The sequence below is a fragment of the Dama dama genome, chromosome 29, assembly GCF_033118175.1.
Source record: "Dama dama isolate Ldn47 chromosome 29, ASM3311817v1, whole genome shotgun sequence".
Taxonomy (NCBI): Eukaryota; Metazoa; Chordata; class Mammalia; order Artiodactyla; family Cervidae; genus Dama; species Dama dama.
This window is the reverse complement of record NC_083709.1, coordinates 66,832,715-66,856,394: the sequence shown is the minus strand read 5'-3', so window position 1 is coordinate 66,856,394 and position 23,680 is coordinate 66,832,715. Positions and strand designations below refer to the sequence as shown.

The following is a 23,680-nucleotide window of genomic DNA, read 5'->3' as shown; positions in this document are numbered from 1 at the left end:
GCACCCAATGGCTGTGCCTCCTGAGCCCCAGAAAGGATAAAGGGAAATCCCTCACTGACCTCACTCCCAACTGCAGCACACCCTGAGATCAATAATGAAACTTCATGTTTATTTCTTGGAACAGAAATTTATTCTCAGAATAATGCACAAAAGCATAGGTTGAGGCTGCCGCTGGGAGGCCTCCCTCCCTTCCTCTGCCGCCACCTCCCCTCCTCCTTGAATGCCAGGGAGAACAGTTGAAGGAAACATGCAATCACAAACAATGATCAACTCTAAAGACAAAAGGTTTGGTCCAAAAGAACTCAACATAATTAATCCAGTTACCGTGAAGAGCTTCACTGAGTAGGATTAAGACGCTGCAGATGTAGTGTTTCCGCAGGGAGGCTCTTCAGTGCACCAGGGGGGCCTGCTTGAGGGAGATGAGGACAGAACGCATGCGGGAGACGTCTTTGGCCTGCTTGCTGGACTTGGGGTTAAAGTCACACAGCCGGGCCACCCGTTCCCACTCAGTGCCTGGGGACGACTCCTCAATGTCATTTACAAAGGCTTCTTCTGCTGCCCTGGAAGCAACAACAAAAGAGGCTGATTTAACGCAGACTCCCCACGTGAGCTACCTGGTGGCTACCTTGTTATGGAAACACAGCCTCTGTATGCCTGACCTAAAAGCATTCTGATTTTCCAAAGACTAACAGCCCTGGCCCAGGTCAAACTCAGGAGCAGACACATGGCCAGCTTTCCTAGGCACAGGGTGCCCGGACTGCTGTGTAAAATGTTGGAATACAGGTGTTTGGTTCAGGGCTCTCTCCCTGTCTGTTGACACAGAGAATTAAAGCAAGTCCTTAGCCAGCTACTCACTGCCTTCGTTAGCAAAGGCAAAGCAGCAGGCTGGCCAAGAACTTGAACAGCGGTTTATGTTGGCCTGTACTGAATTTCAAGTAAATTTAGAGACTTCAAAAGAAGCCCACAGGTCACTCTGCACAATAGCCTCTGGATTTACTCCAAAGGCTGGAGAGAAACAGGGCAGATCAAAAAGGAATTCAAGACCAAGCGCCCATGCTAGCAGGCACTAGAGACTAAAGCCATTCTAGGAGGGTCTGTCAGGACATTCTCCAGGCCAGCCAAAACTTTTGCCGTTTTCCCTCCAGCCAGGTGCCGTGGGCCTCTCGGGACACTCTGGCAGGGGTGGGCACCCAGCGGCTGAGAGCCGGTCAGTGTGAGTTGCTTTTTGGTAGGATGCTCTTCCAACATTCGTTCACACCAAGGTCAGCCCATCCCCAGCTGGGAACTAACTGGTAGGAGCTACAGCCTAAAAGGACAGTGGTAAAAGGAGGGAAGACACACTATTTCATCTACTCCAACAGGCATCACGGGCAAAGCGAAAGCGATGGAGATGACTGGTCTGTGGGGACAGAAGGGTGGCACTCTCACAGGGATGGCCGTGGCAAACACCGCTGAAGCCCAGAGCCACTACAACACTCGACTTCATGGCACACACAGGGGCAGTGAGGAAGGTTTACTTAACTGTTCTAGGCTGTAGCAAGGATGGTTTATGTTTGTGCTTAAAGGTGAAGAGAAGAAAAACGAGAAAAACTTTAGGTCAGATACAGAAAATGAGAATGAGCTCAATGCAGATGGTCAGTAAGCTAGACACGCCCTTGCCACTCTGTACTCTGAGGGACGTGCAGCTGGCTTTGCTGGGCCACCCTGCTGCCCAGCAAACCCAGACTCGACCTTTCTAGTCTCCATCTCTACTCCAGAGAGAATGTGCAAAGCAAACCCAACTCCACCTGTAAGTCCAGCATTTCACAAGTCTCATTGCAAACGCACCCAGGGGCCCAGGAAACGCAACTCTACCTCCTAACTGGTTGACACGCTCAAGGTCGAGGCCCTAAGAGGCTCTACAGACCTCAGCCTGTGGCCTACCCTTCCCACAAGTTCTTCTCTTCCTCCATTCCACCCTCACCTCCCTCATGTCAAAAGCTAGTAGGCTAGTCCTAAAAGGAGGAAACACACAATTGAGCAACACTGCTTTGATAACAGGAATTCTTAAAAACAAACTCTCCCAGAGAAGATGCAGTTTTCTTTGGGGGTAAAAGCCACCATGGCCTGTATCAGACAGCTTTGGCTATCTGGCTATCTTGACCTCAAAGCTGGGGGTCTCTGTCTCTCTATGTGGGGGACAGGACATCAGAAGCTGGCAACTAAACAACTCTTTCTGATATGAGGCCACAGAGAAACAACTGCAGACCCTAGAGGAGACAGCCCCCTCTGCTCTGACTCTTCTGCCCAGAGGGAGAGGCAACCAACCCCATGTTCTTCAAAGGAAGCGAGTGTGGAAAATGCTGCCCACACTGGCTCCTAACCCAGGACTTTCCCCTCCTCCTCCTGTTCCCACCTGGGGCAGGGTGACAGCAATAAGAGGTCAGAGTCCCCAGTTCCCAATCCCCAAACCTTCCCAGGTGAGATCACAAATGACCCACATTTTAAGTGTTAGCTTCCTTCCCTCCAAAACCCCAAAATGAAAAATGGCAACCAGAGTTGCAGAGAGTTGTGATTCTGTGATAATGGAACATACCCCCAGCTTATCAACTCTTAGGCAGCCCCCACAGTGCCAATCTGAAATAATTTAAAAAGCAAAGCAACTTGTGACATAAAAGGAGCATTAACTCTAAACAAAAAGTAGGAATTAAAACAAGAAAAGGAATTAGTTTTGCAACATACACATAACCAATCACGTCAGCGAAGGGTTGTTTGTAGAAAGCTTCATCTGCCACCCTAGACAGCAAGAGGTCCAAAAGGCAGGCAAGCAGGCAGGAAAAAAGAGAGAACATTGAGAAGGAGAAACATCTCAAATCCACAGTAGAGGCACAAGTGCTCTGGGGAGCTGCTCCCAAGGCTCCATCCTAACCCAGCGAAGGTTCGAGCACTGAAACTGCAGGTAAGGCTCCCTGCTGGCCTTCCCCACAGGCTTCTCCAGACAGTGCTGTCAACCTCACCCCCAGGCCTTACCCCAGCAACGCGAGCATCTCCTAAGTATCCGCTGAGGGGCTGAGCCCTCTGACAAGGCGTTGGGTCCGTTCTATCCTCAACCCCAAACAACCTAGGGACACTGAATGTTTCCCCGCCTTTTACAGATGACGTGGTAGGAAGGGAGGTCTTGTGATGAAGCAAACCTGTCCGGCAGAAAGTGGCAACGGGGGCAGCAGAGCTCACACCCGAGGCGGCCTGTCTCTCCCCTGTAGTTACTGCTGCTCCCCAGCCGGTCCCCGCTCGGGAAGCCACGCCCCTTCCTGCCAGCCTCAGGAGACATCCCTGGGCACCAGTGCTGCCCGACAGCAGGCACGCGAGGGCCCACAGCCGGCTTACTCTTGGATTATCCAACTACTGCTTCCCCACCTCGACTGGCTGGGACCAATTTTCTATATTCTGGGGACACACAGTCATCTCAAAATGGCACCTTGAAGGAAAAAGCAGCTGGAGGCAAGGAATGAGAGACCTGCAGACAAGGGTCCTGGCTCCGGCCCCAGTGAACTGTGGGTCCCTGAACACGGCTGACTGTCCACTCAGTTCCTACCAGACTTGACCGCTTTGACGATGTACAGCCCAGAAGCCAGCACCTCATCCCTCCTGAACTCTCACATTGGAACGGGTCAGAATGGGACCTCTGGGGCGAGGAGGGAGGGCGGTGAGCGGGGTGGAGTCGTTTACAGGGCAGGGGGCAGGCTCAATCCCTGGACTGGCCGGCCCCCCTCGCCCAGCAAGGGTGGACAGGGAACCTCCCGCAAGGAGTCTTACCCTGTCCTTTGCCTGGCGAATTTGGGGCAGAGGAGTGGGAGGGAGGTTTTTAAGGACAGTCACGACTGGTCATTAACCTAAGCTCACACATTTATTTGAAGAGAAATTCTAGTAATTTATTTTTAAACTCACACAGACTCTTCCTTTACTCTCATTTTGGTTTATACATAGGAGGTGCTTTGTGGAAATTTAAAGAAAGCAAAAAGAACAGCCTGATTGTAACTCCCAAGTGAGTCAGGAGAAAAGCAGAGTGGTTTGTGGGCACAAGGAGTGGGCGGGAAAGGGAAGGCAGGCCAGCTTGTAAACCCCCAATCCATTCAGTTTACACAAAGGCCTAACCTCATCAACTTCAGCTTGTGTTTGCCTCTACTGGGAGAGAGAAAGGTTTAATGAAGGACTGAGACACAAGAGTGTCAGGCTTCTACTCCTCTGCAGCCAGCTTGGGATGAAGGAGCTGCTGGTAACAGGACAGCACAGCCAGAACAAAGGGAAACCACACACGCCAACTCAGGCACCCTCCCACCTGGACAGAGGGCCTGAGGGCAGCAATCCTTGGGCAAGGCAGAAAGGGACCCTGAACATGGAGGGTCAGCCAGGTTTTCCCAAGCACTTAGAGCAGACCCAGCCTCAGGCAACTCGCTAGGGTGCATGGGGCCTCGAACGGTGTCTGAGCAAAGCACCCACCCTTCTTTCTTCAGAATCTGAACCTGCACCTGGGGGAAGTAATCTTGAATGAGCCCATGATAAAGGAACCTGGGCCCATCAGCTTCAAACTAACCACAATCTCTCAGCAGCAGCCCCTGTTACTGCTACTCTTAGCAACTCGACTCCAACCAGAGAGCAGCCCCACCGTATTTGCAAGAGAACTTCAAGGGGAACCTGATACCTCGCCTGCAGAGTCCATGCCCCACAGGAAGGCGGCCAGGACCGAGGCTCAAGCCTGGCGCCCAAGGGAGTGACAGAACCAAGGATGGCCCACGGGGACAGGCGGTGAGGGCTGCCGCACGCCGGCCACCGCCGCGGTGGAAACTGTCTGGGAGAGGTCAGCTCCCTCCTGTCTGCAAGATCTCCACCTAAGAGCTACCAGAGACAAGGGCACAAAGGTTCTTTCCCACGAAAGGTACAGACAGCCCCAGGCCGAATCTGCTCTCCCTCTGCACTGAAGTGAGCGCAGTGACTATGAACTGACAGCCGGCTCCAGGCCTGGCCGGGGAAGCAAGCCCACCGCCTGCACCCAGGCAAACAGCGCTGCCCCTGCCTCTCTCTCTGAGCTGCTTCCAAGTGCACCCCCAGCTCAGAGCATTTAAGACCACAGCTTCTGGGGAGGTCACAGGAGAGTGGCTGTGTTTACTCCCTGCAACTACTCAACCTTCAGTGAGTGTGGAAATTCAGAAAAGAGCCTTTTTAAAAAGTCACCTCAAGATTTTCTTAGACACAGAAGATACGCACCCAGAGAACGCTTCATCCTAAAGTCACTGTGTGGGAACATCTTGGCCACCTGATGACAGAACACACTTCCCCAGGACTGGGCCCTTTGGGGAGCAGCCCTCAGAGATCTAAGCTCTATTCAGGGGAGACGACATGACGGAGTCTGTAATCATCTCAAGTACTGAGATCCTGGAGTAGTGGTCAAAGCGGCCTTTCATTTCAGGGTTAGGTTTTTAGACATGGACTTGATCCATGAGATGATGCTGCCTTCTGTGGAATCATACCATTACAGGCGGTGCAGACTAACCAAACTCTCACCTCAGAGCTAGACTCACTGCAACTAGGGTGGTGAAAAAACTGGCTGAGTTACTGTTGTAAAGACCCGAAAGACTTACAATTTTCACATATAGTTTTTAAACCTGCAAACACATTTCCCACTAGAAGAGGCGGCGGCTGAGAACCTACGCCGGCTGGTGGAGACGGACCTGACTGTACAAGACGCGGCGCAGACTGACCTGTTGTTGGCTTTTGTCTTCTGGAGCTGCTCGTCCTGCCGTGCGTACCACTCGTCCAGCTCCTTTATTGCTTTTTCTTTCCACTCCGCTTCCTGCTTCCGAGAATTGGCATCTTTAAGGGAAGGAAAAGACAGACAACACAAATGAAACAAAATGCAAATTGAAGTTCACGTCATTCATTTGGGGCTTATTAGCCTCATGCTGTGTGCGGTGTACGTTAGAAGGTGAACAGTAGGGAATAAAGATAAAATTCTGTTTTCCTCATTTGTATGTCCAGCTCTCTGTATCAGCAATTCTACTCAAGCAAGGTGTTTCAGCACAATTTATCCCAGTCCACCTACACCTTAGTGGATCACGAGTTTGGGGGTTTGAGTAGAAAGAGGTGGAGATACTGACTTAATTTTTAAAAAGGCTTTTGAGACACCAACTGGTAAGAAGCAACTACAGATGATTCTTTAAGAATGCTGCCAGGTCAGTGTGGACTCTGGCAATTAGCGAATACGAATTGGATAATTCGTATTACATGATGTTCTAATAAAATCTCCTCACAAACTATATTCCACCCCAAGTTGGATAATTAATGGTTTCGTGAACAGAAGGCAGCACCCTCTTCACCAGATGCACATTTACGGAGCAGGGCAGTATTAGAAAAACTGCTAGAGGTACAGATGATTCCAGGACCAGGCAAGAGCAGAATATAGATGGAACTGAGGGGACCACAAAATATCTACTCCTGCTTAGACTGCAGAGTGAGTTTGTGGCAGAGCTAGGACAGAAGTAAAAGAGAAAAACTCCCAATGGGGAGAACTGTAGGGTGAGGTGAGGGATCGTGATTAATACTTTTCCAAAATGTTCTAGATGAGAGAGAGCAAAAGCACACCTAGGCCTGCCACACTGGATTCTCAGCCATGAAGCTTCTCAGAACTAAATGTGAGTTTCCCTAAGACACTGAGCTAAAGACACACGTCAGTAAATGGGAGAGAGAAAGAAGTACAGGTCATCCTACTGCCACAGTTGACACCTGAAGTCATCCTAATACTTCACTTTAAGCACATTCTCAAGGATGTCCTCTCTGGCAGGTTATTTCGTACACATCTCATTTAATTTTACAACAATCCCAAGAAAGCAAACTAGTCCCATATTCAGCAGTGAGAAAAACTACAGGTCAGCAAGTCTGAGGAACTATCCCAAAAGTAGTAAGTGGCCAAACCAAGATTCATACCAAGATTTGACTCTAAAGCTCACACGTTCTTACTTCATTGTGCTGTCTCCAAAGGGAGGGATGAACAGGAGGCAGACCCAACAATAGTCACAACTGTGACCAGCAGATGGGCACCAGGGATCCAGACTAGAGTCTGGACAGTGGAGTCAGAGCCCAAAATGTAATGGGTGTCCTTGAGGAGAGCAGAAAGCAAACAACTTCTTGAAGGAAGAAATGATGCTTTCAGAGCAATTTTAGGGTCTTTTCAAGAAAGGTCTTGCAGTAACAACTGGCAGAACACTGTCTGTAACTACTAGAAATAGCCTTGTAGCAGCTAAAAAAATCCCCCAAAGTTTCCTATTATAAAGAACTTTTACTGTTTCCTAACTTATCAGAAGGTGACCAACCTAATGCTCAAGAGAATTATTTCACTCAAAATTTTCCACTGATAAGTATACCAGTAAACTTCTGATGTGTGTTTGTCCATGGCATTAAGTGTATGTGGAGTGGAGGGTGCTGTGATGCAGGGAGAGATGCTGTGGGTCAATGGCACCCTGTGGACATGAAAATGAAAAAAATTTAAAATACAAGGTCTCCTTTTCAGGAGTTGTGAAATTATTTCCAAAAAATTATTTTTGGATTGGGGAGTATTTTCCCTTTGTGTCATCTAATGATTTTTTTTTTTTTAAAGGTTATATATCTTAAAATCAAAATACGGAAATTTATCTCTGAAAAAGTAGTCAAAAACTGTCCATTTGCACAGATTATGGTTAATGCATAAAATATTGTCTATAAACAATCTTCTTGCTTTTATAGATTTAAGAAGTGACACTGGCAATAAGAATTTAGAATTCTTAAATGCTTAGCTTGATGGAACAAAGATCCAAGCTGTAATACCACCTCTTTCCATCTGGGAGGGAGAAGGTGGAGCAGGGTTCACTGACAGCTGTCTTCTCTGGCCATGCTCATTACTGTTCACAGGATATTTATTACTGGAAAACACTTCCCACAGCTAAGCTGAAAACCATGGATACTGCTTATCTATTTTTAGCATCTTGTACTTTCTCACAGTTCTTGCAAGGGAAAAGGTGAAACTGCAGAAACACCTAATTCATGGACCAACTTAATTCGATTCCATTGGAATATGAGGCCAAATATTTGACTTCCCTCAGGAAGGCATCTTAAGAAAACAACACTTTGTGGAATATTCCCAAAGAGCCCAAACTGTTAACTGAAAAAGAAAATCAAATTTTCCCACACACCAAAGTGTACTCTTCTCCATGTACAAGTCAACTTTGCTAAACTCTGGGGAAAGAGAAAAGATATATCTGAGTTCTGCAACACGAAAAAGATTCCAGTAGCAATAACAGTTGCTAAGTCAGTCTTGCCTCAAAGTCTACTCAGAAGAGATACTTGAAGAATAGCAAGGAGCAAGGCTGCCAGCACCATGAAGACCAATCTTCACCTTTTAAAACTACACTATCCAGTACAGTGACTACTAGCTTCATGTGGCTATTTAAATTTATTAAAATCAAATAAAATTTAAAATTCACTTTCTCAGTCATAGTAGTCACAAGCAGCTAGTGGTTACCATACAGAACAGCACTGATACAGAACATTCACATCATCAAAGAAACTACTATTGAATAATGCTGAGAGATTAAATGTGCCCGCTGTTTGGAAAGCCACATAAATTACGCTGCAGAGACACTAATTGGCTGTATTATATGGGTCAAGTCCTTTCCTGTTTCTAGGTGCCAGTTACACCATCTGAGTCATGTTTTCACTAGTTCAGTCATTCTCAAGAAGGAATTATAATGCTGACACTGTGGTCACAGATGCATATTGCTATTTCTAGATGTACAATAAAATTATTTATGCATAAAGTATCTGGTGTCTATATCTGAATGGATCAGAAAAAAACTTATGTGTATATTCAGAACACACATATAATGTGTGGGCATGTGAGTGGGCTTCCCTTGTGGCTCAGCTGGTAAAGAATCCGCCTGCAATGCAGGAGACCTGGGTTTGATCCCTGGGTTGGGAAGATCCCCTGGAGAAGGGAAAGCTACCCACTCCAGTATTCTGGCCTGGAGAATCCCATGGACTGTAGCCTGGAGAATCCCATGGACTGTATAGTCCATGGGTTGCAGAGTCAGACACAATTGAGTGACTTTCACTTCACTTTCACATTCGTCTATAAAACATATACAGGATTTCCCTGGTGGTCCAGTGGTTAAGAATCCACCTTTCCATGCAGGAGACGTGTGTTCCATCCCTGGTTGGGAAATGAAAATTCCACATGCTGCAGGATAACTATGCCTGCGTGCCACAACTAAAACCTGCCACAGACAAATAAATATTTAAATACTGAAAATAAAAACAAACAAAAAACCTACACACACATGCCTCATTTATACAAAGACAGCCCAATACGGCAGAATGTTCACGACTGAACCTCAAGGGAGGGGCACGTTTTACTCTGTGTTTGAAATTTTAATAAACAGTTGAGAAGAGTACTCCACGGCTGACGCCCCCTGCCCCATCACACCTTTCCGACACCCAGGGACAGATACCAAGTCTCCTGTAATCTCGGCCAGCAGCCGGCGCTCCATGGAGAGGCCCGTCACCGGCGGCCAGGCTGACTGCAGACCTCGGGCTTCGCCCGCACGATGCTGTCAGCCGAGTGCAGTGCTGCTGACACGGGCATGGATCCGGAGGCAGGGCAGACTCCAGCTGAATTCTGACGCTACCACTTTCAGCTGTCTGATTCAAAAACTTACTCTTCCTATGATCCTTTTCCTCACCCATAAAAATGTAAGAACTCACAGGGATGTTAAGTAAGAAGACCCAACTGTACATATTTCCTAACATTCCTCACATTTTCCTCTTAAGCATTACCTTAAATTCAGCCTTCAAATTGTCAACGGACTGTGCAGTCCCTCACATGGATATAACATCTTCAGGTTTATGAAGCACATTCACATATGCCATCTCAGACTACCCTTGGGGTTGGTAACACTGATCTTACTTCACAGATGAAGGAAACGGGCTCTAAGGTTTGAGCAACCAAGTGCCCGCAACTAGTAGAGTTATGGTTCGGCCTGGAACCCAGTCTTTCACTCCAAGACTCTCCACAGCACCACTCTGCCCTTCCAGAGAAGAGAGGATGCACTTGTGACTCTCTGGGCTTGTAATGAAGCATCTCCATGTAGGTGGTGGTGTGACCTTCTCACTGTGAAAGATACCCTCCCCAAAACTGGACAAGGACATTACGGCTAATTCGAGTTAAAAATGGGTAACAGCAGAGTCAAGGTCAACTATTCCACTGAAAACAGACACCCGAAGACAGAAAGGGATTCCTTACCAAGGGCTTCCAAGCGTTCTGTTTGCTCTTCTCTCCATTTTCGGATACTTTCAGGCTCTGACTGCAATCGATCCACTTGTGAAATAGCTGCGTAACTGTCTGTCGGCCCATTAGTCTCCTTAACAGAAAACACAGTTGTGCTCTATCAGTACCAAAACCTCCTCCCAGATATGCCCTTCACCCCAGTCAGAACCCCTGGTTACGGGCCACACTGACGGCCGCTCTAGATGCAAAGGAGCAACAGCAGCCTTACACGCTGGTAGGACGCTTTCAACGCCATGCACTCAAGCCTTACAATCCACAAGGGAGGCAGAGTAGTTGTTATCCGGCCACTAAACGAGTCATGAGTGGGAGACAGCAAAGTTGGGGAAGTGGGTAATGGACTTACTAGGAAAAAAGTATTATCAATTTTGCTTTCCTTACTTGACACAGAGGCTATAACATCTTCAAAGTAACAAAGGTAAATACCCAGTACAGTAAGGCCTAGAACCTGACACTTCCGAGTGCTTATTATACAATTCAGGGAAAAGTTCACTTAATACCACCTAGTCAAAATACAGTGAGTTCTAGGCAAAAGAGAGTCAAAAGAAAATGCATAGTATAGTCACACCAAGAAAAAGAAAAAAAGGCAGGCAAATGTGCATCACAGTGTACATGGCAGGGGGTAGGAGGGAGGGGGGGGTCGGGGCTGACTCTTCCTTATAGTGGTTAAGACTGGGGAGCTAGTAAACAAATCGATTAAGATTCAAATGGAATCTAATCTTTAGAGAGTTATTTTACCTACTGAACTAGGAATATTACCAGCTTAACCTCAGCAGCCTATAAACAAAGATGGAAAGCAAACTATTTACAGTAGTATTTACTTATTATTAGCACCTTCCATATTTCAGCCACATAAACCTTTTATCTCCCAAACACCTGGCAAGGCAAATTTTTATTCCCATGGCACAGCTGGAGGGTTAAACCGAGACCCAGGTAAATGACATGTCCAAATTCATAGCTAGTAAGAGACACAGTCAGGGCTGAACCCCATTCCATCTCCCTCTGAAGGCCAAGCTCTAAACCAGGGTTTCGAAACTACAGCCAGCTCAGCCACCTGTTTCTATAATTAAATTTTATTGAAATAGAGCCATGCCCATTTATTTACATACTGTCTATGGATTTTTTCATGTTATAGCAACATAATAGTCTGACAGAGAACTTACGCGCCACAAAGCTTAAAATGTTTACTATTAATATCGGTCCTTTCCAGAAAAAGTTAGTCCACCCTTAATTGGCTTAAACCAATTAAGACTAATCTCATCCTCCTTGACAGTTAACTAGTTAAGGCTGTGCAGAAGCCCAGGCAGAGGCAAAGCACCAAGCTATTTCCCTGGACTGCAGTGATTACTTCCATCTAGTCAAAAGGGAAACAGAGGACTTTTGCTGAGTGGTTGGGAGAAACCTCCATGCTGTTCTAGATGGTATGACACGCACATGTTGAGACCTGGAAGTGCCTGTAGTCATTCTGCCAACATGAAAGAGTATAAAACTGCAGTCAGCTGGCAGAGCCAGAATCCTAGAGGAACTGAGTTGGAATCCTGGTCTGAGGACCCCTGGCCCATCAGAGTTCTTCCAGTTATATGAAATAGTAAAGTCTCTGTATTTAAGCCCACGTCAGGTTGGGCTGGTGGGCTTCCCCGATGGCTCAGTGGTAAAGAACCTGCCTGCAATGCAGGAGACACAGGTTCAGTCCCTGAGTCAGGAAGATCCCCTGGAGAAGGAAATGGCAACCCACTTCAGTATTCTTGCCTGGAGAATCCCATGGACAGAGGAGCCTGGCAGGGTACAGTCCATGGTTTCGCAAGAGTTGGACACAACTTAGTAACTAAACAAGCTGGGCTGGTAACCAAAAGCTCAACAACACAGAGGGAAAATAATGGCAGTCATCACAAACACCAGCCACCCCTACCCTCACTATAATCTAAAAGCTAAGTGGTTCAAATGTCAGTCCTACCAGACTACCTTTGTTACTTTCAAACTCCTGGTTTCACCTCTGTATGCCTTGTGTGTAAATGGGAATCACAATAGCATAGATCCCTCAGGTTGCTGTGAGAATTAGAAGAAAATTCAGTACAAACAGTGTTTGACACTGCATGGCACGCTGTCAGCCACGGTCGCCACTGCCGAACCATCATGATGAAGGGTCATTTCTTGAGAATAAAGTTGGTAACGCCAGGGCCAGGCCAACCACATTTTAAAAGAATGCTCTAACAATGTCTCTCTTCAAATCCTTCCACTTTGGCAGGTAACATACCAGTTACTCATACACCCAGGAAATTCAGAGGAGTGGCATCCTTTCTAGGTCAATCAATTCAAATCACAGAGAAAGAAGACTCAACAATATCATTCAACATTATCCAAACTGTTGTACAGAGTCTGTACCTGATAGTATTCTCCATTCGTCACCCCATCAACAGCATCTGCAAGACATAAGATTTCAATCTGTCAGTGAGTGCTGGTCAAATGCTGGGCCAAAGGGTTACAAGGTATGACATAGTATTATGTGTTTTAAGTACTCTAAGTTACTAAACACTATCCCCTTGCGAGATACCAGATAGAACAATGGACAACTTTCTATTCAATGAAACCAAGATGTGCTTATACACAAATGACTTCACCAAAATGTGGACAAATCTGTCTAAAAGCTTTTCATGACTATCTTCTGGCTTACAGAGATAATACTTAGAAGCCTGGCAGAAGAGCCTCATAGAGCAAGTTTCTCTATGAAGTTTCTCTAGAAGAGCAACCTTCTCTATGAAGGTTCTAGAGAAGGAAAAGGTATGAAAGGGTTGCCTAGAATCCTTCACAGCAAGCAGAGATACACAGCTTCATGTTTCAACCAAGGTGCTTTCTTGGGGGTCAGGACTCTCCATCCTTTGGCTGGAGTAGGTTTGGCACCTGAGGGTCTATAGTTGAGACTTCTTGCTAATTCCTCTAGTTCTCTTGGAATTAGTCCAGAACAGTAGGATTTGGGCATATCAAAATAAAATCAGTGTTTTCAAGGATGCAAGTTACAAAAACTCAAAGTATATACAATCTGATCTTATTAGCACAATTAATTACTCATGAGCTAAATGAGAAAGTCCATCTCAGAAATACGAAAAATGTCTAAGACCTCAAGATTTTCAATCCATACAGTATAAAACGGAGGTCCACAGGCTGAAAATATTTTCTTTAAAATACAAAGTATTTAATCAGGAAATTCCACAAAATCAGGATTTCCAGTGCTCGTGTGTGTGTGTGTGTGTGTGTGGCACGGGGGAGGGTGTGCAGACAAGCTGTGGCAACCCGGGGCCTAGACTCCTTAAATGAAGGAGGCCTTATATGTGTGTGTGTGTGTGTGTGTGTGTCTCCTTAAATGAAGGAGGCCTTGTGTGTGTGTGTGTGTGTGTGTGTGTGGCACGGGGGAAGGTGTGCAGACAAGCTGTAGCAACCGGGGGCCTAGACTCCTTAAATGAAGGAGGCCTTATGTGTGTGTGTGTGTGTGTGTGTGTGTGTGTGTGTGTGTGTCTCCTTAAATGAAGGAGGCCTTGTGTGTGTGTGTGTGTGTGTGTGTGTGTGTGTGTGTGTGTCTCCTTAAATGAAGGAGGCCTTGTGTGTGTGTGTGTGTGTGTGTGTGTGTCTCCTTAAATGAAGGAGGCCTTGTGTGTGTGTGTGTGTGTGTGTCTCCTTAAATGAAGGAGGCCTTGTGTGTGTGTGTGTGTGTGTGTGTGTGTGTGGCACGGGGGAAGGTGTGCAGACAAGCTGTGGCAACCCGGGGCCTACACTCCTTAAATGAAGGAGGCCTTATGTGCAGCTTGCTCTGGACAACCCGCTGGGCCCCACTGGCCCCGTTTTATGTTTTTAACCCGTTCTGTGTGTCACTAAGTCAAGGTACCTGGTTGGTCCAATAACCATGCGTTTCTAACCCATGCCCTGACCCAACAGCTCTCACTGAGGGCCTGTGCAGGGCTGCAGAGCAGCCCTTCAAAGTGGCCGCTCTGCCTTCCCTTGAAAGCTTCAATACAGGCACCATAAAAATGCAGTGTCCACCTACATATTCTACATACTCTTTATCTGCTGGCTGACTTATCTTTACTGCCTACTATGCAGGACTTCTAGTATTTTGTCCACCTGTTTTCAAACTACCATGACTCTGTTATTGGGTAAGAGAGAAGAGATGCACCTAAAAGATACAAGAACCCAAGCAGTAAAAGGAATGCAGAGAGCTAGTGTGAGCCGCCATCACAAGGCCCTCAGGAACATCAGAGCTTTTCCGCGCAGCCAGAGGCAAGGTGCCCTCAGCCACATTCTTTCCTTTGAACAGGCAGAGACTGCAAACCACTCCTCCAGTCTTCTTGGTTTCTAACTATAATAATTAAATCCAGCTTAACTGCCTATTTTCCAAATCAACTTCATTCTCTTGCTTCTCCCAGTTACCCTATGCTTGGCTTTGGGAGTATTTGAAAACTTTCATTTCCCCACTTAAAAAAAAAAGGAAAATGGAGACAAAAGAAAAGGCCACATAATTTCATTACTCAGCCTACTGGTTTCTATTTTTTTTTTTTTAGTTTATCTAATGCATATACATAAAATTTCTTTGAGCAAAATTAGACTCCTATAACAGATGCTTTTAGTAATCCATTTATCTATATCACTAAACTCTCAACTTTTTAAGTATGAAAACACCCACTATTTATTGCTTCCAATGTGCCAGGCACAATGTTAATTAAACACTTTCTATACATTAAGTTTTAATCCTCACAACAAATCTCTGAGTATCAGCAATTCACAAATGACCTTAAAATATGTGTATGGCTGGTTCCTTGAGAGGTAAGTAAAGTGTTCTTGAAGGAGCAGGTAACTGGTGACAATGTTTTCCCTCTTAAATTTACTTTTGAGTTTGAGCATATTTTAAAATTTTTGCTAAGGTGACAGCAGGAAAAAAACATTAGGGTGCCCTTGTTGTGCCAAACTTCTATCCTGAGGAAATCACCTGACATTTGAATTTCTTCTTTACTAAACTGCCTGAGTTTTGCCCATTTTTCTGCTATCTTTTGATCTCTAAGTATTCTTTCTGTATTAATTATTTGTTCTCCCACATTACAAATATTTTCCCCAATTATCTTTTTGTATGATTTATAATAGTTAATACCTAGAACTACTTAACTTGTATGAGACATTATCAGGCTTTTTTTCCTTTATGAGTTCTCTATCTCTTCTTATGATGAAGGCCTTTCCTACTCTTAGGAAAATAAAAAGGTATTTACTTTTCTTCTAGTACTTAAAAAAAAAAAGCCCCTCTTCCATGCACTTGGAGTTTATTTTTGTATAAAATTTATAAAGCGAAGTAACTGTAAATCTTCAAGCCTCAATGGCTAGTTCAGCCAGGCCTACTTTCTGGTTAATATATTATAGTTAACATAACAATTATCCAGTTAATATATTCCAACCCAGGGCCACTGGCAGTAGGAGAGACTTTGATCACTACTCCAGACACAACAATTCTCATCCCATAGCTCCAAGTCACATGCTGCTTGTCCTTTAGGTCTGAAGACTCACCCAACACTGGCAAGTCCTTTGGGCTTTCATTAGTTACTCTTCTACTTACTGACATTCAACTGATTCAAATGAAAGGCCTGTCTGTTGCTTTAGAAACATGCAAAAGAAAGGCCACCCCAGAGCCTTCATTCATTACGAAACTTTCTAGGGACCTCAGACAGAAACAAGGGCCAGAATAAGTCTCCAGAGATGAAAGACTATCCCAAACCCACTTCAACTTTCATATTCCCCAACCACTGGAACTCAGGCAGACCTGAGTCTGAATTCCTATGGAGTAATGTATTAGCTTACCACTTTCTGAACACTGCTTCATTTCCACAGAGATCAATTCTCACCTGAAACAGGATGACACCACCACTCTACCTGCAGAGTTACCGCATGGATCTGAAAGGACGGGGCACCTGGGGCACCGCAGATGTGCAGTATCACTAAGAATCATGCCTGCAATTTCCCTGAACTTTCCTCCACCACTGCTATCGAGAAAATCACTCTCCTTAAATTCACGTGCCTCTCTTACCGTGAGTGCCTCACTGCCTTACTCTCTCAGCAGCTCCTTGATCGCTCCTCCTCTTCTCCTCCATCCTTAGCCCTCACGATTGAGGGCTTTTCCTCAGCTCTAGACTCTGCCTTTTCCTGACCATTTGTTCTTCCTCAGTATCCAGGAGCCACTTCACTCAGCTGGTTACCTCCTACCTCTAAACTTAGGTTCTTCTCCTCCTCTGCGAACAACTGAGGGCAACATCCAAGGCTCAAGCCTAGCCCCTCCTTCATGGAAGTTTTCCCCAAGTCTGCGGGAGTTTGGATATGTTCCTCTTTCCTCAGCCTCTGCAGTGCCTCCTGCCTGTATAGCTCTGCACATTAAATACAGAGTTCCCTCTTAAAATGTTTCCTCAGTGCACCCCAAAGCCTATCAGCTTTCTAACACCCTTCTCAGCCCACTCCCAAGGAATAATGTGTATACACATTATAATAATGTGTATAGTAATAACATACTTGGTTCTGTGTGTAAGCACTTTACAGATGCTCTCCAATATAATCCAACCCTGTGTGGTGTTTATCTGCACCTTTTACAAAGAAGAAAACTGAGGCAGGTCAGTAGCAGTGGTTATCTCAGTTGTGTGAGACCACAAAGCTAAACTCACCCTCAAGCAGTCTAGGCCAACACAGAATCTTAACCACTAGAGACAGAGAGAGAAAGAACGAGAGAGAGAGGAGGAAAAAGAGAGAAAAAGAAAACATGTCCAACTAGAGCTCTAATCCCTAAGGGAAGTGCTGACCACTGCACTGTTTTGTTTTTTTTTTCCTGACCACTGCACTATTACCAACCTCAACTACACTGTCAAGAGATCTGGCTTTAAGCCTCCGAATGCTTAGTTCACTAAGAAAGTCCTTCCTAGGAACTAGGTCAGCAATCATCCCTTCCTTCCCTTTGCTGAAAGCTTGATGACCAAGGGATCCGCGTGTCCAATTATACTCTTTCCCTTTTACCTCTCCAAACTGCCATCGCCAAGATCTGCCATTCTATCCAGGACCTCTGCAGCTGACGTTTTTGCACATTCCTGTTTACATACTGTGAGCCTGCCCGCCTTCCTACTAACTGGTCTGTGTAGGCTCAGATTTGCCTTAAGTCTGGCCCAACTGCGCCAATGCGGCTGCGCCTCTGAGGCCAGGCTCAAGGCACAGCAACTGCTCAAGGAAAAGTTCCTGAACTGAATGGGCTTCCTCTGGCTCCTAAGCTTGTCATCCCGTTTTCTTGGCTTCTTCGGCCCGTCCGTGCCCAAGAGCGCTCAAACACACTCTGCGGACCGACTAGGCCTGCCGAGTCTGGGTTTCCGCATGACTGAGCCGGGGGCTCGTTCCCTCTTCGCACTCCTCAACCTCCCGGACGGAGAGGCACAAGAGTTACACAGAGCTCTCAGACCCACTGTGGGCCGAGTTTCCGGGGCAGCGCTTCCGCCCGGAAAGCACCCGCACTCACCTGGAACCCCCGGCGGCTCGCCGTGAGGCTGGGGTCCGGGGGCGCCGCCGTCCAGGATGGCGAAGGCCTCGTCGTTCTCGATGCCCGCAATCTCGCTCTCCTGCTGCGCCAAGAAGGCCGCGGCAGGGTCCTCTTCGCCGGCCACTCCGTTCCCCAGGGCGGAACCGCCAGCGGGGACGCCGAACGGATCTAACTCAGCCATGGCGGGAAGTTCGACGGCACCGACTTTCAGAGAAACACCAACCGAACAGCAGACACGGCGTCCGGCAGCGGCCGCTGTGCTTGCGCCTGCTATCAGACACAAGCTGGATGAGGGAGAAGGCGGAAGCGGAAACCCGGCCCCAATATCCGGCCGGTCCAGGCGGTGTTGAAGAGCCGAAAAGGTAATAACCAATCAGAGGGCAGAAGTAGCTCCAGAGTTAACCAATCAGCAAGAGGAGAGGCGGGCCCCGAGTAAAACTCGTGACTCGGGAAGCACCTGCGTGGAGGGTGCTGAGCCGAGCCAGCACTGGGCAGGCGGAAGTAGTGTGTGATTTAAGGTAGCCTTGCTTGATCCGGCTTTGGGGCTGTACTGACCCGGGACCGCCATCTCGGACGGGACTCGCTTGCTGAACTGGGAAGTGAGGTGAAACTTAGGGCGGCGATGATTGGCCGACTGGAGAAGAGTCAAGCCACGTAGGCTTTCTGAATACCAGTTTCCTCATTTGAAAAATAGGAACAAGAATCCTGCACTACGTCCCTCCTAGGATTACTGGAAAAACTGAATCCTTTTATGGCTATGTACTGGCTTTCTTAAAAAAAAAAAAAAAAGTGTTTGTTAACCCGTTCACTCCTTCTGGGTGGTTTTCTCCCTTAGAGCCTCCTGACTTAAATGTAATCAATTAAAATCCAGTCTGACTTTTCTCCACCATGGTATTATTATCTGGCTTCCCTGGTGGCTCAGATGGTAAAGAATCTGCGTGCAGTGCAGGAGACCCAGGTTCAATCTCCGGGTCAGGAAGATCCCCTGATAAAAGAAATGGCAACCCACTGCAGGATACTTGCCTAGAAACTTCTGTGGACAGAGGAGCCTGGCAGCCTGCAGTCCATGGGGCAGTAAAGAGTCGGACACCACTGAGCAAGTAACAGAACAGTGTTATTATAAAAACACGAATATATCCCCTTTTACAAAGCCCCTTTGCAGCCGTTACTCTTCAGAGCTAGACAGGAGTTTCTAAAACTGAAAGATTCCTTAAGGATCATCTGGTTCCTAGGAAGACTGAGTCCCCACCCCCACCCCCGCGTAGGAAGGAGTCAGCCCCACAGGGAGTCAGTGGAAACCTAGGTCTGCTAGGCAATTCCGAATGGTGCTAGCCACAACATCTTGAATATACATGCCTTTCCCACCTAAGGACAGCAGGAATTTTGTTTAAAAACAGAGTTCCATCAGTATGTTAGCATGGATAGTTAATTTTGCCTATACTATAGAGAGGATAGTCCAATGATTCCAGTTACTCATATTCATGTTGAGGTGGGGTCTTCTGCACTGGTGAAAAGAAGGACCTTTCTCTTTCACCACCATCACACCAAAAAAGAAAAAGTTAGAAACAAACCAAGAAACCCTCCAGAGGTCTAAGTTGCCTCCAGAGGTAGTCAGCAAGGGACAGCAAAGTGGTTTCTAAAAATACACACTAGTACTTACTGACAGAGAGGGTAATTGTTTCCTTAAGGCATGTACTACCTTTAAAATCAGTTCAATTATGGAGTGTAGGAAAGTTTTGAAGAAAAAAAATTAAGAACATAAAATTATAGGGCCTGAAATTTACTCAATTCCCTCCCCCCTTTTTGTTTTAATGCTCATCCCTGAACATAAATTGGCTCATCTCTAACATAAATTGGCAACAACGTGTGAAGCAGTTTCATATGCATCTTCTCTTTCAAACAATATATCCTGCCCCTGTTACAGGGATAAGGAAGAGGGACTTCTCTGAGGGGGTCTAAGGAAGACGACCTTTGGCTGCTTACAGCAGTGGTAGCTGAGGGACAGACAGCATTCTTTCGGAGGCAAGGGCATAACTCTGGGGACGCCATCCAGAGAGTCACTCGCTAAAGGAGGAACCATCTCTCATCATGCAAAGTCAACAGGTGTTTATACAATCAAAATTGGGGAAATCCGCCGGGGGGCTTAGAGATGACTTCATAGGGGAGGTGGCTTGGAGCTCAGGTATGGAATTTGGTTAAAATTTAGAAGAGATTTAGAAGAGTTTTCCCAAAGAGAGGCAATGCCAAAGAACGCTCAAACTACTGCATGATTGCACTCATCTCACATGCTAGTAAAGTAATGCTCAAAATTCTCCAAGCCAGGCTTCAGCAATACATGAACCGTGAACTTCCAGATGTTCAAGCTGGTTTTATAAAAGGCAAAGGAACCAGAGATCAAATTGCCAACATCCATACAAAGATCCGTCTAGTCAAGGCTATGGTTTTTCCAGTAGTCATGTATGGATGTGAGAGTTGGACTATAAAGAAAGCTCAGCACCAAAGAATTGATGCTTTTGAACTGTGCTGTTGGAGAAGACTCTTGAGAGTCCATTGGACATCAAGGAGGTCCAACCAACCAGTTGATCCTAAAGGAGATCAGTCCTGAGTGTTCTTTGGAAGGACTGATGTTGAAGCTGAAACTCCAATATTTTGACCACCTGATGCGAAGAGCTGACTCATTTGAAAAGACCCTGATGCTGTGAAAGATTGAAGGCAGGAGGAGAAGGGGACGACAGAGGATGAGATGGTTGGATGGCATCACTGACTCAATGGACATGAGTTTAGGTAAACTCTGGGAGTTGGTGATGGACAGGGAGGTCTGGAGTGCTGTGGTCCATGGGGTCACAAAGAGTCGGACACGACTGAGCGACTGACCTGAACTGAACTAGAAGAGTGACTCCTGGTGGCCTAATACTACACTTGTGTAAGGTTTCATAGCTTGGCATGTTTGGGGAACAGAGAGTAAGTTAGTTTCGTCGGGCCTGAAGGGTTTAAGAAGAGGAATAATTGAAGGTAAATTTAGAGACATGTGCTGGGGCCCTGAATGCTAATAAAACAAGGAGTCTTATTAGCAATAGGGAATTCTGGAAGGTTCCAGAAAAAGGAATGCTTTGATCAAGGTGCTACTTAGGAGATTGATCTTGTCCCTATGTGCAGGATGGATAGGGGCAGAGGCTGTGGGAAAGGAGTTGAGGAGTGACATGATGAAGGTCCAAGTGGGGCAACAGTACAGAGCTAGATGGGGAGCATTGATGGGCAGTCCCTACTGCCACAGGAAGTAGGGCCTGGGAGAGATGCAAGGAGGAAAGAACCATCACAAAGCATATCTGCAATCACCAAAGCCACTAGTTTACTGCCTCTGGGGAGTTCTGGTGATGGACAGGAGACAGAGAAGACCTAGGAGATACACAGGAGGTAGCTAAAAGTCTACCCGAGGAGGGGAGCTCCTAGCCTGGAATGGGAGAGATGGGGAGAGGGGAGTGCGGGGTGACACAGCTGGAAAGAGCTCTTGGCTCTGGGGAGAGGCAGAGATGAGACTGCCCAGGGCCCGTCCTCAGCACTCTGCCAACGCCTGACCAAGGGCCACATGGCCACGTCTGAAGGGCCTTTGTTGAGAGAGTGATACCCAGATCTCACTCTCAAAAGCCAGAAAGGATCTGATCCAGAAGAAGGGTGGTGAGAATTGCACGTGTGCTAAGTCGCTTCAGTTGTGTCTGACTCTTTGCAACCCTGTGGACTGCAGCCCACCAGGCTCCTCTGTCCGTGGGGTTTTCCAGGCAAGAACACTGGAGTGGGTTGCCATTTCCTCCTCCAGGGGATCTTCCCAACTCAGGAAGCGAACCTGTGTCTCTTCCGTCTCATGCTGTGGCAGGCAGGTTCTTTACTTTACCACTAGTGCCACCTGGGAAGCCTTACAAACTACTATACTATCGGTGCAGATGGTGGTGTCGTAGGAGTGTGAAGAGGACAAGGGTGAGCAAGCAAAGAACTGAAAAGAGAGAAGGGAGGCAAGTCGTATTTGATTGAGAAGTCCTAGAAAAGTTTCATACAGGAGGTAAGTTCAGTGTCTGTCTTTCCCACTAGACCTTTAGGAGCGGGCAGGGGCCATGTATGCCTTACTCATCTTTGTATTCTTAGGGTCTCGCATTATGCCTGGCACATAGCAAGTGTTCAATAAATATTTGCTGCTGGACTTGAATGGCACTTGAGATGGGTCTCAAAGGAGACAGGTTGTGCAATATATATATGATGGAGAGGAAGAAAAGGCAGGATATCCTCTGGGAAGTGACTTGGCTAGATGATGGAAGAGCTGGAAAGGAAATGGGTACAGCTGAAGAAAGTCTGTGGGAGTCAAATCATGGAGGGCTTGAGTGCCAGGTAAGAGTTATTATTAAACTTGCAGAAGCTGTGAGGAGTCTTTTAAAGATTTTCCCCAGCCAGGGACTCAGTCAGAACTCTCTTCTGGAAGACTCTTCTGGCAGCTTAGGCAGTTAGCCTAGGAGAGGATTCTGAAAGCAGAGAAAACAGTTAGGAAAGACTGCTTCTGTGGCTTAGGAGGAGAGGCAGGGGGCCAAGGATGATAGGTAACAGATCCTAGGTAACAGAGCAGTGGGCTTAGGTGGAAGGAAAATAATGCAGATAATATACATAGTTTTTGGTAAGTGGGAGGCAGAAGCAGTGATTAATATTTACAATGTATTAGAAATTAAGTCCCTTGCAACTAATTAAGTTTTGAAAAAATTTAGATGTCACTTTAAAAATGCACAAGAAACATGTAGATTTTAAACAGTTCTCTTAGGGAGGGTACTTTTTGTCTTGTTTAGAGTTCATGGTGATTCTCTTGACTCTGTGGTTTGATTTCCTTTACCAATTTGGGAAATTCTTAGCCATTTTCTCTTCTGCCATTTTTCTTTATTCTCCTTGCTAAAATTACACTATAAAACCTATCCCTCATATCTCATTTTTAAAAAAATGCTCTTTTCTGTGTTTTTAGGAGGCAGAAAGAGGAGAGAGGAGATTCTCAGATAACTTTTATAGCTTGGAAAACCGTGAACAGAAATAGCCACAACAGGAAAAGCCAGTTGTGTGGAATGGGGAAGGAGATGAGACAAATGAAGAGGTCAGGTGTGGACGTATTGAGCACAAGGGACCCGTGAGATATCCAGGAGACATTCCACAGGATGTTGGAAATCTAAGTCTGAGGTTCGGGAGAGAGGAGGATCTCATTGCAGCAATGGTGGGCAAGTTATTTAATAGTGGTTAGGCATAGTTGAAAAGAGAATGAGTGAACCAGAAGATAGAGCAAAAAAGTATCCAAGTTGAAACAGAACCAAAAGGATGAAAAACACAGAAAAGATTGTTTTTTAAAAAGCGGTATGTGAGGGTAAAGGAAATCAAACCAGAGTCAAGAGAGTCAGCATGAACTCCAAGCAAGATAGAACGTACCCTCCCTGAAAGAACCGTTTAAAATCTACATGCCTCTTGTGCATTTTTTAATTGACACCTAAATTTTTTCAAAACTTAATTAGTTGCAAGGGATATAATTTCTAATATATTGTAAACGTTGATCCTTTCAAATAAAATTGTTGCATTGCTTTTTTAAATGTATCTGGTGGCATCTAAATACCATAGTAATTTTATACTCACCATAATCCATTTTAAAATGATAGCTTTTCATTAAGAAATTTCAGATTCTTACTTTTGCTCCATGAACACATATTCCAACACTTGCCCCATCTTCCTGATAACAAAAATACGTAATACAGTTAACTTTTTAAAGTACCCCATTACTA

General features: G+C 46.1%; 2 protein-coding genes across 2 annotated transcripts in view; one reads left to right on the top strand and one right to left on the bottom strand.

The window, feature by feature from the left end:
* GNE (glucosamine (UDP-N-acetyl)-2-epimerase/N-acetylmannosamine kinase) overlaps positions 1 to 5,762 on the top strand; it is a 62,616-nt gene extending 56,854 nt beyond the window's left edge. The window contains exons 14-15 of the transcript XR_009691139.1: positions 3,135 to 3,649; positions 4,494 to 5,762. The gene's annotated coding sequence lies outside the window, so the exon portion shown is untranslated. The remainder of the gene's footprint in view (positions 1 to 3,134; positions 3,650 to 4,493) is intronic.
* CLTA (clathrin light chain A) lies at positions 108 to 18,198 on the bottom strand. The gene is made up of 5 exons (XM_061132816.1): positions 17,868 to 18,198; positions 12,731 to 12,768; positions 10,307 to 10,424; positions 5,739 to 5,850; positions 108 to 560 (listed from the first exon to the last, which is right to left on the bottom strand). The coding sequence occupies exons 1-5, from the start codon at positions 18,067 to 18,069 to the stop codon at positions 389 to 391; spliced, it is 642 nt and encodes a 213-aa protein (XP_060988799.1). The 5' UTR covers positions 18,070 to 18,198; the 3' UTR covers positions 108 to 388.
* Between the last annotated feature and the right edge of the window lie 5,482 nt (positions 18,199 to 23,680).

What these genes read in the sequence shown, in the direction of transcription:
- CLTA (XM_061132816.1), bottom strand. Translation starts at nt 18,069, where the DNA reads ATGGCTGAGTTAGATCCGTTCGGCGTCCCCGCTGGCGGTTCCGCCCTG. An exon ending in CGAATGGAGAATACTATCAG is followed by an intron (nt 10,425 to 12,730) that starts GTACAGACTCTG and finishes TTTTCTGTTAAG; the next exon opens with GAGACTAATGGGCCGACAGA. An exon ending in AGAACGCTTGGAAGCCCTTG is followed by an intron (nt 5,851 to 10,306) that starts GTAAGGAATCCC and finishes CTTCCCTTAAAG; the next exon opens with ATGCCAATTCTCGGAAGCAG.